The sequence below is a fragment of the Heteronotia binoei genome, chromosome 5 (assembly GCF_032191835.1).
Source record: "Heteronotia binoei isolate CCM8104 ecotype False Entrance Well chromosome 5, APGP_CSIRO_Hbin_v1, whole genome shotgun sequence".
Lineage (NCBI taxonomy): Eukaryota > Metazoa > Chordata > Lepidosauria > Squamata > Gekkonidae > Heteronotia > Heteronotia binoei.
The window spans coordinates 115,718,623-115,733,834 of NC_083227.1; the positions used below are offsets into that span (position 1 = coordinate 115,718,623).

At 50.1% G+C, this 15,212-nt stretch overlaps 1 protein-coding gene across 1 annotated transcript in view; it reads right to left on the reverse strand.

Moving 5' to 3' along the window:
* Positions 1–481: 481 nt before the first annotated feature.
* The window catches only part of HRH2 (histamine receptor H2), a 33,729-nt gene continuing 18,998 nt past the window's right edge, over positions 482–15,212 (reverse strand). The window contains exon 2 of the mRNA XM_060240220.1: positions 482–771. Coding sequence (XP_060096203.1) covers positions 585–771 — 187 coding nt within the window. The 3' untranslated portion in view covers positions 482–584. The remainder of the gene's footprint in view (positions 772–15,212) is intronic.

Here is a 15,212-nt window from a genome sequence, read left to right on the forward strand (position 1 = left end):
CTCTGCCATTTTGGTATTCTTCAACTCTGTCATTTCAACTATATATGACAAAAATGACATGTTATCATCCTCTGGTATCTGTACATTAGGGCAAGAAGGAGTGAGTGAGTGGGTGAGGGCTCAGGAGCAATAGCACATTATGCTAAGCAAAACAACACCAGTATCAGGAGAAACTCTGAAATTGCAACAGATGGGAAAATGAAGGCCCAAGATCATCTTAGAGCTCTTGTAAGGAAGGCAGAGTGTCCTGGAGGCTCCAGAGAAGCCTCATGCCCTTTACATCTTTGTGTATGGAATAGGAGGAACTTTGAGCAATTGACAAGAAAGTAGACAAAACTTTGTCTTATAGTTGTGTACAAACCAACATATTGAACAATGACACTAACCCCCATGTTCATGCTTCTATGCATACAGACACACACTATATATTACAGCCAAGGATGTTATAGCAAAACCCAAGTTCTTGTATAAAAGCCATGAACAAATTGAACTGGTGAGTCAAATGCAACAATCTCCAAGTCATCTTTCAGACATGTTGTGTCAACATACGCTACATCTGGCTCTATAAGCAAACTGATTCTGACTCATGAAAAGACCCAGTAGATAACTGTGTGGGGTGAAGAAGATTGCCTTGTCTTCTGCGAATTTGTCACTGGCCCATCAAACACTGGGATCCACACAGCCCTCTTGGGAAGGAACTTAGCCAACCACAGACTTTGACAAGACGACAGGATACTGGAGGATGATGCATCATATGGTGGGTTAAAGTTCCTGGAGAGGGAACACAAATGCTTATCAGTCATATCTAGCATCATAAAATAGTTTTAATCTTTTCTCCCAAACTTTCCCAGTGACTCCTTGTTTAGAATCTATTTTGTAGTCCTAACTGCAAGCTCCCAGGCTCCCCTTAAACAAGGATTTAAACACCCTGGTAGTATAACATAACCTGTGAACAATACCATTTGCTTGTGGCAGGGAAGTGAAACACAGGTACATGTGGGAAAGAAGGGCTACCATTTCAGTTAGAGCATTTTAGTTAGAGCATCTCAATCTCAGTCTTGAACCCATCTGTGCAATCAAGGATTCCACACAGAGAGCTTTAGGTACACAGTAAAAATGTGTACCTGTGAAAAGAAAAAAGTATTTTGAAAGGGCAAGGGAAGGAAGATACACGGATAAGGAAAAATGCATACCACAGCAGCAGGATCATAGGGAACAGCATATGGCCAGCAGGTCAGTGGGAAAGTGCAATACAATGGGAAACAGATTATATGAATTTCAGCTCTACCATGCCAGGGAGATGTGAATGTGGTTTCCATATTGGCAATGCCTACCTGTCATACTGACTCAATAAAGTAAGCCACGACTATCCATTTACAAGACCTAAGCAAGTCAATTAATGATAGGACCTTTCACAGGTCATTAATTCATAGGGTTACCATAAGCAGGAATTGACTTGGTGTCACATTACACACATCTATTGAATGTGCACCAACTGCAAGAATTTTGAATAAAAAAGGAAATGACAGTAGGACTAGAACCAAGACCTACTTGGTCCCAATAAGACTCAGCCTTTGAAGTTTTTCAGGGGCATTGTCTTCACCCTGTGCCTCACCTCAAGCCATGTAGCCCAGTAATGAACCTATTCTATGTATAATTTTAGCTTGGTGGAATACAACAGGCGCAGCCAGAAGGTCCAGGTTTGAATGCTGGCTAGTCTCCTAGGAAAGTGGGATCACAGTATATGATAGCCAAATACTGTCACAGAGACCAAAAATCTTATTCAGGTAACTGTATTGCCAATCTATGCCTCTGGATGCTTTTCATTTCTGCCATACTTTCCTTTTTGGACTGCAAGTAGTTGATAGTTATTTTACAGCAGATCTTGTTATCCATCTGTCAAGTTCCACTCTTAGCTTCATGAAACCCTTCAACTTGGAAGATCATAATAACAGGGCTAGGGGTTCTGCCACTAGGGGTTCTCCCCCTGTGCAGCGCGCCCCTCCCCCTGCTCCCTCAGGAAAATGAAAGTTTGTGCGCACGAGCTGCACAATGACATCAAAAGTGACATCAAGCAGGCCAGAGATGGGGAGAGCCAAGGCTTGTGTATCGTGCTCCTGCAAGGTGTGCAGTACGCAAGCCACCCCCCGCCCCCGCTTAGGCTTCTTGCTTGGAGGAAGCCTGATTGGGGGCGGGGAGAGCCGAGGCTGGCGTATCGCACTCCTGCAAGGAGTGCGGTATGCAAGTCCCGGGGCCGGCTCATCAGGGGAGAGAGGGGGTGCCCAGTGGTGCCCCCGGGTGAGGTGGTGCAAGGGAGAAGACCAAGGGGACAGTGTGCAAGCGGTACTTCTACTTTGGTCTTTGCTGGTGATCCAAAGGCAAGGTTTGGGGAAAGAGGCAAACACTGAATCTTCCCGATATGAGGTGGGACAAAGAACCTGCTCCCCTCTTTTAATAGTGAGTCCCATTGCAAAGACATGTGAAGGAGGGATAGTATCAGCAGTGTACTATCTTGAGATCACAAACACAGTTGCAAAAGCCAGTTTTTATTTGACAACAGCAGCGATTGAGTGAGCTCAGAAAACAGTGCAAAGGAACAGTTCTTGCAGGGCCCAGGCATCTGAAAGGAGTATTGGGCGACTTGGCACGTTAGATGGCTACTTCACTGCCTGTGGTAAGACAAAAGAAACATGGAGGAGCATGATGAATAATGGCTAGCAGTTTCAACATATAGTTCCTGGGTATAGGTGCTTATTAAGAGTTGGGGAGGTTGAGAGTTTGAGAAAAGATGCTAAGGCACTCTTCCATGGCACCTGCCCCATTCTACACTGTCTCACTGATAAGCCCCTTGATGGCTATGCTTATAAGCTTCACTGGTTGGGGAATACAGTCTGAAGTGGTACTCACCTATAAAATGTAGGGTATCACCTTGGAATGCATTATTGTTGTTCTGCTCCATGGGCCCTGGCTATAATCCTGCAAGGAAAATGAATATGAATGTTTGGCCAGCAGTGCCAAATAGACAAAATATATTATATATTCACCAGTAATGATGATTATATTCTGCTTTGGCTGCACTTATGCATGGTGGGAGCTTAGCTGCATTTTTAGAGTTGTAGCCAACAGAAATCCCAGTATAACACTTCCTCTATGATACATGCTGCCTCTAGTGTTTGAGGATTAATATGGATGTACAGTTTGATCTCATAGCATGGGGGTAGAGTGGGAAACTAGACAGTATATGGCTATGACTGAATGCTATGCACACTCATCACTTTTCTTGGTAGCATTGGAGAGATGGAGGGAGCTCTTTTAAGGCATAGATGTTCCTTCCCTCTGGAGAGTCTGTCTTTTGCATACCTTTGTGTGGTGCCTTGTCCTTGCAGCTTCCATTGTGACAGTATAGGTTTCTGGCTTTCGAAGTATCTGTTGAGTACTGAGAATACAAATGTTAGTAATCTGTTTGGTCTTCTTGCTTGCATGTATTTTTGTGCCATATTTCCCATTACTCAAGTCCATGCTTGCATGCTTCTAAGTTCTATGGACTTAGAGGCAGAGTAATGTACATCCATACCCCACATCTTGATATCTGCAGTCTGTGATCTCAAGCTTAACATTATACACTATTGGTGCTCTGCTATGATTGACTCCTCTGTTTGACAGAATTTTGTTCTCTTTTGTAGCATGGGGTTGAAGAGGGAGAAGGTCATTTTCTGGGTCTTTCCATTGGCTTCAGTGGGAATCTTTGCATTTACACCACCTTTTCTGTAAGTGTAACACTGTCAGAAATGTGAGCAAACCTTCGTTCAGGGGTGTCAAACATGCAGCCTAGGGGCTGAATCAGGCCCCTAGAGGGTTCCTATTAGCCCCCCGGGGCAATTGGCTGTCATCTGCTTCCTTCCCCCCCTCTTGCTTCCTTCTGCACCATAGCATACTTTGCCAGGCTTGGTCAAAGCACAGGAGCTACAGAGCAAAGCCTCTATTTTCCCCATTGGCTGAGGCTCCTCCCTTGGGGAGGAAGGGGGAGAGGCAGAGCTTGCTTTCCCAGGCTTTCTCAATTGCACAACAGAGCTACTGAGCCAAGCCTCTCTTCCTTCTCTTGGCTGAGCATCCTTCCCCTCCTGGTCCCCTATGGAAGGAAGGGAAGAGCCAGGAGCTTTCTTTGCCTAGTTCCCTGGATCTGCATGCAAGAGATACAAAGAAAGCACCATTAAGACCAATGAGGGCTTTAAAAAAACAAAAAAACAAAATGCTCTTTTTTAAAAGTTATACAAAATGATTTTCAGGTGGTATGTAACACCAGTGAAATTGTCCAGAATGTTTAAGGGGGTCTCAGAATTATGTTGGAAGTGTAAGGCAAAAGAGGGATCATTTTACCATATGTGGTGGACATGCTGGAAGGCTAAGAGATTTTGGGCTATGGTCCATGAAATTATTCAAAAAATGTACAGTAATATTATTCCTTTTAAACCTGAATTCTTTCTACTAAATATGATGCCAGAGGTAACTGATAAGGGTACAAAGCATGTATATCTATATCCAGTAACTGCAGCAAGAATTCAATATGCAAAGACTTGGAAAAAACCAGACATACCAACGAAATCTGAACTAACTGTGAGGTTCTTAGAGATTGCAGAGATGGATGTGCTTACAGATCTAATGACAGAAGATAGCAAAAAAACCCTTAAAAGAAATATGGTTCCTTTTTTATATATGGCTTGAAAAGCATAATAATAGTATATTATAGTTGATAAAGAGGAGCCATGCAAAGGCTCAGGGTTGGTTGTTTGGACGCTGGAAAAAATGTAATGGAAAATTAAACTAACATACAGAGAAATGTGTAAGTTTATAGTTTTAAACTTTGCCTAGTTCCCTGGATCTGCATGCAAGAGATACAAAGAAAGCACCATTAAGACCAATGAGGGCTTTTTAAAAAATACAAAATGCTCTTTTTTTAAAATTTAAAATTGTATGTAATTTCTCCTCCCTTCTCTCCTCTTGTTAATTTTGTTATTCTAAAACGTCAATAAACTGTTAAAACAGAAGACCAATGATTGCTAATGTTTTAAGCATGTTTTATTTTAAAGCTTTTTTAAATAAAAAAACCCTTTAATTGTGTTTGTCTGTGTCCTTTATAAAGTTTGTATCTCTGCTACCTAATCTTAAACAGGCACACATATGGCCCAGCTCAACATGGCCCAGCCCAACAAGGTCTCATTTATGTCAGATCTGGCTAGGGTGACCATAATGTCTGAAGGCCAGCCAGGGACACTGGTGGGTGGGTGGGTGGGTAGGGGTGCGCGCGCGCGAAGCGCGCCCGCCGCCGGAAACAGGAAGTGACGTCACTTCCGGTGACGTCACTTCCGGTGACGTCATGCCACCACCGGAAACAGGAAGTGGCATCACTTCCTGTGACATCATTTCCCCCCGCGTCACCTGCCGGAAACGGGAAGTGACATCACTTCCTGTGACATCATTTCCCCCAAATGACATCATTTCCCCCAAATGCCACTGCCGGAAACAGGAAGTGACTTCACAGCACTTCCTGTGACGTCCCCAAAAATCCCCCAAATATCACCGCCGGAAACAATTTTGTTCTCAAATCCTGTATATACTTCATCAGTATATGGGATAAGGCACTTTCTCAACTGTGCTGCATAATGCAGCCTATTTATTTTGTCCTGTTGGCTCTGTTGGCTCTATCTGCGCCACCTTCATCACTTTCGGGGTGTGGATCCCCCAGTGGGGTGGTCTCCCGACTCCCTCCGCCGACTGTTTCTGATAGCCCTGCGCCCCCTCTTTCATTTGATATGTGTCCCGTGCGGGTGCCACCCTCCCGCCGGGAGATGCCGCAAAATGAGCCCCCTTGAGGCTTATGGCGGCAGGGCTCGGGGGAAGCGAGCTAGACTGCTGTTCTTTTGAGGGGTTATAGAGTGTTTCGAGCCCGTCCCTGTGGCATCGGTCCCATCGTTGTGGGACCCAGGGGGCCGGCGCAGCGGCACGCCGAAGCAGCCTGTCACTAATAACACCGGTCGAGATGCAGGACAGGAACCTGGAAGTGACCGACAGGCTGCTTCAGCGTGCCGCTGCGCCGGCCCCCTGGGCCCCACAATGATGGGACCGATGCCACAGGGACGGGCTCGAAACACTCTATAACCCCTCAAAAGAACAGCAGTCTAGCTCGCTTCCCCCGAGCCCTGCCGCCATAAGCCTCAAGGGGGCTCATTTTGCGGCATCTCCCGGCGGGAGGGTGGCACCCGCACGGGACACATATCAAATGAAAGAGGGGGCGCAGGGCTATCAGAAACAGCCGGCGGAGGGAGTCGGGAGACCACTCCACTGGGGGATCCACACCCCGAAAGTGATGAAGGTGGCGCAGATAGAGCCAACAGGACAAAATAAATAGGCTGCATTATGCAGCACAGTTGAGAAAGTGCCTTATCCCATATACTGATGAAGTAAATACAGGATCTGAGAACAAAATTGCACTAGAAGACACAAACACAAAGCTCCCTTACACTGAATCAGTGCTTGGGTCCACCAAAGTCAGTATTGTCTACTCCAGTCACAAACACAAAGCTCCCTTACACTGAATCAGTGCTTGGGTCCACCAAAGTCAGTATTGTCACATAAGAGAAGCCCTGTTGGATCAGGCCAGTGGCCCATCCAGTCCAACACTCTGCGTCACATAACAACATAAGAGAAGCCCTGTTGGATCAGGCCAGTGGCCCATCCAGTCCAACACTCTGCGTCACATAAGAACATAAGAGAAGCCCTGTTGGATCAGGCCAGTGGCCCATCCAGTCCAACACTCTGCGTCACATAAGAACATAAGAGAAGCCCTGTTGGATCAGGCCAGTGGCCCATCCAGTCCAACACTCTGCGTCACATAAGAACATAAGAGAAGCCATGTTGGATCAGGCCAGTGGCCCATCCAGTCCAACACTCTGGGTCACATAAGAACATAAGAGAAGCCCTGTTGGATCAGGCCAGTGGCCCATCCAGTCCAACACTCTGGGTCACATAAGAACATAAGAGAAGCCCTGTTGGATCAGGCCAGTGGCCCATCCAGTCCAACACTCTGCGTCACATAAGAACATAAGAGAAGCCCTGTTGGATCAGGCCAGTGGCCCATCCAGTCCAACACTCTGCGTCACAAGAACATAAGAGAAGCCCTGTTGGATCAGGCCAGTGGCCCATCCAGTCCAACACTCTGCGTCAGATAAGAACATAAGAGAAGCCATGTTGGATCAGGCCAGTGGCCCATCCAGTCCAACACTCTGGGTCACATAAGAACACAAGAGAAGCCCTGTTGGATCAGGCCAGTGGCCCATCCAGTCCAACACTCTGGGTCACATAAGAACATAAGAGAAGCCCTGTTGGATCAGGCCAGTGGCCCCTCCAGTCCAACACTCTGCGTCACATAAGAACATAAGGAGGGAGGGAGGGAGGGAGGGAAGGAAGGAAGGGAGAAAGGAAGGAAGGAAGGAAGGAAGGAAGGAAGGAAGGAAGGAAGGAAGGGAGGGAGGGAGGGAGGGAGGGAGGGAGGGAGGAAGGAAGGAGGGAAGGAAGGAAGAAAGGAGGGAAGGAAGGAAGGAAGAAAGGAGGGAAGGAAGAAAGGAAGGAGGGAAGGAAGAAAGGAAGAAAGGAGGGAGGGAGGGAAGGAAGGAAGGAAGGAAGGAAGGAAGGAAGGAAGGAAGGAAGGAAGGAAGGAAGGAAGGAAGGAAGGAAGGAAGAAAGGAGGGAGGGAAGGAAGGAAGGCCACCCCCTCCCGCCAGCCCCCCCCCCCAGCCCCCTTACCTGCGGCTAGTCCGGCGGCGGCGGCGAGTCCGGCAGCGGCGGCGGAGAGGCCTTTCCGACGCCCCCCCCGGGCGGAGGAGAACGGGGGGGAAATGCTAGAGGCCCGGGAAGGCCCGCGGTGGTCGCTGGAGGGCCTCCAGCGACCACCGCGGGCCTTTCCGACGCCCCCCCGGGCGGAGGAGAAGGGGGGGAATGCTAGAGGCCCGGGAGGGCATCGGAAAGGCCCGCGGTGGTCGCTGGAGGCCCTCCAGCGACCACCGCGGGCCTTTCCGACGCCCCCCCGGGCGGAGAAGAAGGGGGGGAATGCTAGAGGCCCGGGAGGGCGTCGGAAAGGCCCGCGGTGGTCGCTGGAGGGCCTCCAGCGACCACCGCGGGCCTTTCCGACGGCCCCCCGGGCGGAGGAGAACGGGGGGGAATGCTAGAGGCCCGGGAGGGCGTCGGAAAGGCCCGCGGTGGTTGATGGAGGGCCTCCAGCGACCACCGCGGGCCTTTCCGACGCCCTCCCGGGCGGGGAAGGACGGGGGGTAGGCGTTCCGAGGCCCGGGAAGACTCGGGAAGGCCCGCGGGGGTCGCTGGAGGGCCTCCAGCGACCCCCGCGGGCCTTTCCGACGCCCTCCCGGGCGGGGAAGGACGGGGGGTGGGTGTTCCGAGGCCCGGGAAGCCTCGGAAAGGCCCGCGGGGGTCGCTGGAGGGCCTCCAGCGACCCCCGCGGGCCTTTCCGACGCCCTCCCGGGCGGGGAAGGACGGGGGGGTGGGGGTTGCGAGGCCCGGGAAGCCTCGGGAAGGCCCGCGGGGGTCGCTGGAGGGCCTCCAGCGACCCCCGCGGGCCTTTCCGACGCCCTCCCGGGCGGGGAAGGACGGGGGGTGGGGGTTGCGAGGCCCGGGAAGCCTCGGGAAGGCCCGCGGGGGTTGCTGGAGGGCCTCCAGCGACCCCCGCGGGCCTTTCCGACGCCCTCCCGGGCGGGGAAGGACGGGGGGTGGGGGTTGCGAGGCCCGGGAAGCCTCGGGAAGGCCCACGGGGGTCGCTGGAGGGCCTCCAGCGACCCCCGCGGGCCTTTCCGACGCCCTCCCGGGCAAGGAAGGACGGGGGGTGGGGGTTGCGAGGCCCGGGAAGCCTCGGAAAGGCCCGCGGGGGTCGCTGGAGGGCCTCCAGTGACCCCCGCGGGCCTTTCCGACGCCCTCCCGGGCGGGGAAGGACGGGGAATGGGGGTTGCAAGGCCCGAGAAGCCTCGGGAAGGCCCGCGGGGGTCACTGGAGGGCCTCCAGCGACCCCCGCGGGCCTTTCCGACGCCCTCCCGGGCGGGGAAGGACGGGGGGGTGGGGGTTGCGAGGCCCGGGAAGCCTCGGGAAGGCCCGCGGGGGTCGCTGGAGGGCCTCCAGCGACCCCCGCGGGCCTTTCCGACGCCCTCCCGGGCGGGGAAGGACGGGGGGTGGGGGTTGCGAGGCCCGGGAAGCCTCGGGAAGGCCCGCGGGGGTCGCTGGAGGGCCTCCAGCGACCCCCGCGGGCCTTTCCGACGCCCTCCCGGGCGGGGAAGGACGGGGGGTGGGGGTTGCGAGGCCCGGGAAGCCTCGGGAAGGCCCGCGGGGGTCGCTGGAGGGCCTCCAGCGACCCCCGCGGGCCTTTCCGACGCCCTCCCGGGCGGAGGAGGACGGGGGGTGGGGGTTGCGAGGCCCGGGAAGCCTCGGGAAGGCCCGCGGGGGTCGCTGGAGGGCCTCCAGCGACCCCCGCGGGCCTTTCCGACGCCCTCCCGGGCGGGGAAGGACGGGGGGTGGGCGTTCCGAGGCCCGGGAAGCCTCGGAAAGCCCGCGGGGGTCGCTGGAGGGCCTCCAGCGACCCCCGCGGGCCTTTCCGACGCCCTCCCGGGCGGGGAAGGACGGGGGGTGGGGGTTGCGAGGCCCGGGAAGCCTCGGGAAGGCCCGCGGGTGTCACTGGAGGGCCTCCAGCGACCCCCGCGGGCCTTTCCGACGCCCTCCCGGGCCTCCGCCGCCACCGCCGGGCCCCGTGCGCGGGCGGGGAAAGCGGCGAGGGAGGGAGGGAGCGTCCCTGCGCGTGCGCAGAGCGATCTGCGCACGCGCAGGGTCGCTCCCTCCCTCACTCGCCGCCTTCCCCGCCCGGGCGCGCGGCCCCCGGCTCTCTGGCTGGCTAAACCGGGACCTCTTAATGGTCCCGGTATACCCAGCCCGGGAGCCGGGAATTGGGGGCCAGAACCGGGAATGTCCCGGGAGACCGGGACGGTCTGGCCACCCTAGATCTGGCCCTCATAACAAAGGAGTTTGACAACCCTGCCTTAGTTGGTCCTAATTCCTCCCACACCACCAACCAGTTTTCATCTGCGTAGAGGTAGAGTCCCACTGGTGTTACGGAATCCTTTCATCCACACAAAGCTATCACAAATTCCTGCATAATATTTTACACATCTCTAGTGCTGCTGGTACACAGGGGCTTGGGAACAATCCAGTCCCATTTTGTGGATCTAATCTAGGAAACAGGATCACACTGTGAGTTGCATAAGATTTTATATGTGAAAAAGGTCCTTCAGAAAGATGGCCAGATGTAATATTACATTCTTTTGTCTCTTTTATTATTCATGATAGGGATAGTCCTCCTGGCAGCTGTCTATAGACAAAGAATCAGAAAGCTCTGAATAGTACATTATGGCCAGGCTCACACTGAACTATTCTCCTTCCAGTTTTGTACATGATAGAATAGGAAAGCCCTCCAGGAGCAGAGAGTATGCACATGTTCTATTCTAAATGTGCAATTAAAATATTCTGAGAATTGGTGCTGGAACATCCCATATTATGAGAGTGTCTCTCCCTGTACTTTATTATGCCAATTAGTTCTGTATGCAGGTCTAGAAACTCATGGATTAACACCTACAAGAAAACAATGTGGAAGTCAATATGGGATAATTAGGGTGAAAACTATGAGCCATGAAAACAAATGCTAAAATGAGCTAGATAGATCATAGTTTAGTTATGATACTGATTGGTTTTTCACTACAAATTCAAACAAATGCATCCTAAAAACATTGCAGGACAATACCATGCAGCTGTAGTAGAGTAGGGATGTTTGAGCTCCTTCAAGTTAAGTTTGCATCCTGATTGCCATTCATGCTTTTACCACTAATTTATCAGATCTCACAGAACCGCTTATCAAAGTGGGAGACTTTTTGTTGAGCACAGCATGCACATAGACAAGCACCATTGAATTCTACACATGAACATTGTCTGCACAGCCTGATGGTGCTGCTGCATAGCCATACTTCTTTGCTCTGCACCCCAATGGAAATGTATCACAAATGTCTTGGACTATAAAATTTTATTAATAAAGTAGATCTCATCTTTTGCTGTTCTGAATTATTTTCAGTTGTTGCAACAACTGATAGGAGTAGTTCAGTAAGGTTTTTACTAATGCAGTTTTGCAAAGGATCATGGGAGTGGTATTTTCCCACTATGTTTGTTGTTGGGATTCTTAACCATCGAAAAAGAAGAAGAGGAGAAGGAGAAGTTGTTTATACCCTGCATTTCACTACCCAAAGGAGCCTCAGAGGAGCTTACAATTGATTTTCCTTCCTCTTTCCACAACACCCTGTGAGGTAGGTTGGGGCTGAGAGAACAGCTCTGAAAGAACTGTGAATGACTCAAGGTCTCCCAGCTGGCTACATGTGGAGGAGTGGGGAATCAAACCCACTTCTCCAGGTCAGAGTCCACCGCTCTTAAGTACTGCACCACACTGGCAACCAGCAGGGCCTGGGGAACTTACCAGGAGCAGGAGGAAGGCCCAGGAGATGTTTCTAGTGACATCTCTAGATCAATGCCAGTGTGCACCAGAAGTGACATCATGCTGTGATGTTGTGGTAGTGCTCTCATATTTGGGCAAAAAAAATTAAAAATGGCTTATACTGTAGAATTTTTGCCCAAATAAGAGCATTGCCCAGACATCACCAACATGATGACATTATTTCTGGCACATGTCAGAAATGACATTGCCATATCACCAGTGACATAACAGGGGCCACCTTTTCTTTCCTAGTAAGTCCGCCCAGCAGCCAGCTGATCAGTGGCAGAGGTTGGGGCCTGGTGTCAGGAGACCCAGCTTCCACCACCTGCCATATCATTTTTAAAGTTGGTCCAGCTATTGTTTTGCTTTAGTTCCCACTGCTTGTTTTATAGCTGCCTTGTCAATACTTACAAAAAAACATTTAAAATTTACTTTAGATGTACTTGGTTGGTTAAATGTGCATGTACGATTGATCGCTGTTTAAGAGCAAAGGAGGACAAAATCACTACACATAATGTGTGCTGTGTACTGCACATGCACAAAATAAGAAACCTAGTACAGTTAGCAAGGAACAAAACTGCCACATAGCTGCAAACTAGCTTGCAAGTATTTTGAGACATTTGCTGAACAAACAATCAAATCTTGAGACTGCTGCATTAACTCTTGAGACAGCACAGTAACTCTGACTGTCAAACTCACTTGTGGCAAAAATCAGGACATTCCTATAATAGAGCACAGAGAAGGAAATGGCACATGAAACCACATAAGTAAGTGTACAATGTATATGTTCTGTAGCAAATATGGAAACCAGTAAAAAGATCCAACACAGAGGAAATTAAATATCAAGAAACAGGAGGCCAAGGCTATTAGAGTGTGTCATTGACAGCCCATCACAAGAAGGAGGCAGAACAGGTTCCTCCTTTGAATCTGGGAACCAGTTTAAATGCATGTCATGCTATTACAAGAGCAGCAGCAGAAGCACACATTGGTGTCCTTATATGGAGAGCAATCCTAAGGCGGCAGCAGCTTATTCTGGAATGATCCCAGAGTTGTTAGCTAGCTCCTATGGAACCCCTGGAACATAAATTTGTAACAAAGACCCAACTCCAAGGAGCTGAGGGCATAGCACAGAGAGCAAAGCAACTACACTGAAATCCACAGCAATTCTGCTATTACCCACCACCCCTATCAGAGGGTGGCATGCTGACAATGCCCCTTGTCAGCCATATCCTCTACACCATTACCATGCCCCCAACATGCAGAATACAACAGAAAAGAAATCACAGCATTGTTTACAGTGGACTGGACTGTGATATGCCTAGTTTGGCCCCTGTAGCTTTTAGAAGAAGATAAGAGATTGGATTTAAACCTTGCCCTTCAGTACTCAAAGGAGTCTCAGAGCAGCTTACAATCTCCTTTCCCTTCCCCTTCCCACAACAGACACCCTGTGAAGTAGGTGGGGCTGAGAGCTCTGACAGAAACTGCTCTTACCAGAACAGGCCTGACAGATTTATGACTGACCCAAGATCATTCCAGCAGGTTCATGCGGAGGAGTGGGGAATCAAGTTGAAGGCAACACTGCAGATGGGAGGGGGGTTAAATCCCTTATTTCACACACATACATTTGGATCCAGACTTTCCTGCCTCCCTACTCCCACTGTTCTCTGTGAAATATTCCTCCTAAGGGATGAGTGATGCAGAAGAATAAAATGAGAGATCTGTAGTAGGAAGGGGAAAATTGGTGGGAATTGCCATTTTAGTTTGAATCCAACATTGTCTGGATCTAATGATGTTACTGAGATACCTTCCACAGAGAAAACTTCCACAGAAATTCCATGACCTTTCTCAAGCAAGGGTTCAGGTTCTAGGAGAAATAATGCTTGGAGGGGCAGCCATTTTGTAACACAAGAGGCACAAAAGCACCAGGAAAGCAACACAGGGACACCCTACTGCTCATTCACAAAAGGCATCTCTGTTAGTTTCCCCATAGTTCACTGGGGAAAGCACTGGGGTAATAACCAAGAGTGAAAAAGCCCCCAAAGGAGAATCTGGAAATGAAGTAAAACTCATTTTTTGGCCAGTGACAAGCCAATCACTCACAAAACTGAAGGGGGCTGGACTAGAGCCCACACATCACATACTGCAGAACATATCATGGGCTGCTTTGGATTCTCAAGTGCTCCTGGTATCTAAACCAAGCATATATATCAGGGCAGGAAAGATCACAGACAAAAACCTTTTGTGCCTGAATTCCTCAAGCCCTATATGCAGTTAGCAACTTCACAGCCCTGCAGTAGCTAACATCTGACATACTCTACCGCCAACACCTGTCACTGAGGATGGGCTGCTCATGCTGATTGGCTGTCCCAAACACCAATAGAGACACCAGTATAAAACAATCCACCCTCCTGCATAGACCAGCATTAGGAATCGAGTCCTGATGGCAGTGAGCCAGATTAAAAGCTGTGCTGACAGACCTTAGAACTGCAGGTAGAGCTGTCTCTATCACTGCATGCCCATGATGGCTATAACTGAGTTTGTCAAACAAATGTCTGTTAAGCAGCTTGCAATGGTACAGGAGTCAGGATAGAACCAAAGAGTTGGGAACCCCACAGCAGAGCAGCTAAATACGCACTGGTCACTGCAGCTGCTGGCTGCACAGTGGCTTCAGTAGGTGGTTGCCACTGCAATGTGAATAGGGTTCATCCTTGTTTCTAATCCTGTGAGACAGCTACCTGAATAGAGTCAAAAGAGACATGAAGATAATAATGAGTGATTTTCAGCAGAAGGAAAAAAAACCCCTTGCACTCTGCACAGGGGGCTCTCCCATTTCTTAAGCCTCCACCTTTTGCCTGAGGGGAATCTCAGTTTAGAATTCACCCATTCAGTGAACTGCACTGGAACTCTATCTGCAGTTAGTGGTTGAGCTGCTCCACAGGGCTTTGATTCTGCAAGACAAAATACATTTTATTTGATCAATAGGAACAAGGGTTGGAACGGAGTGGCAGGCAATCATCCAGAAATGTGGCTGTGGTCTCTGAGCCCCCAGAGTGTAGGAGCTTACACCAACCTGACAATGCACTGCCACAAGTCCATTCCCCACTTAGCACTGTGCCAATGTACCCTTTGCTTTCTGTGTGGGAGACAATACTTGCAACAATTGAGGGTGGAGGAGTAGTTGAGCAAATACACAGTAGGTAAATGTTGTATGAGGTAGTGGGCATTGCCATTAGTCACAGTTTAAGGTAGGAATCTTCCTCCCCTGTTTACCTGTGTGTGGGGAGCACCATCCTTGCATCACCAGCTGGAGATGTGGAAGCTCCCATGTATTGTTCATGGAGGTGGAGTACCTGTAAGGATTCTAAGCAGAGCAGCATTAACAACATGCTGAAACTATAACTGTGTGCCTCCTTGACTGCTTATGCAAAATGCAACATGCCTTTGCTTTAGAGTTTCTATCACATCAGTAGACATGTTGCATAGTTTGACATGAACGTGATGACCAGGCAAACTTACTCTGCTTGGCTCTGAATTAGATGTAAAGTGAGGTCTTGATAAGCGATGGGCATGAACTGAACCACAAATTGGGCCAATTTGTGGTTTGTTCTGAACCATTTTGTTTTACACC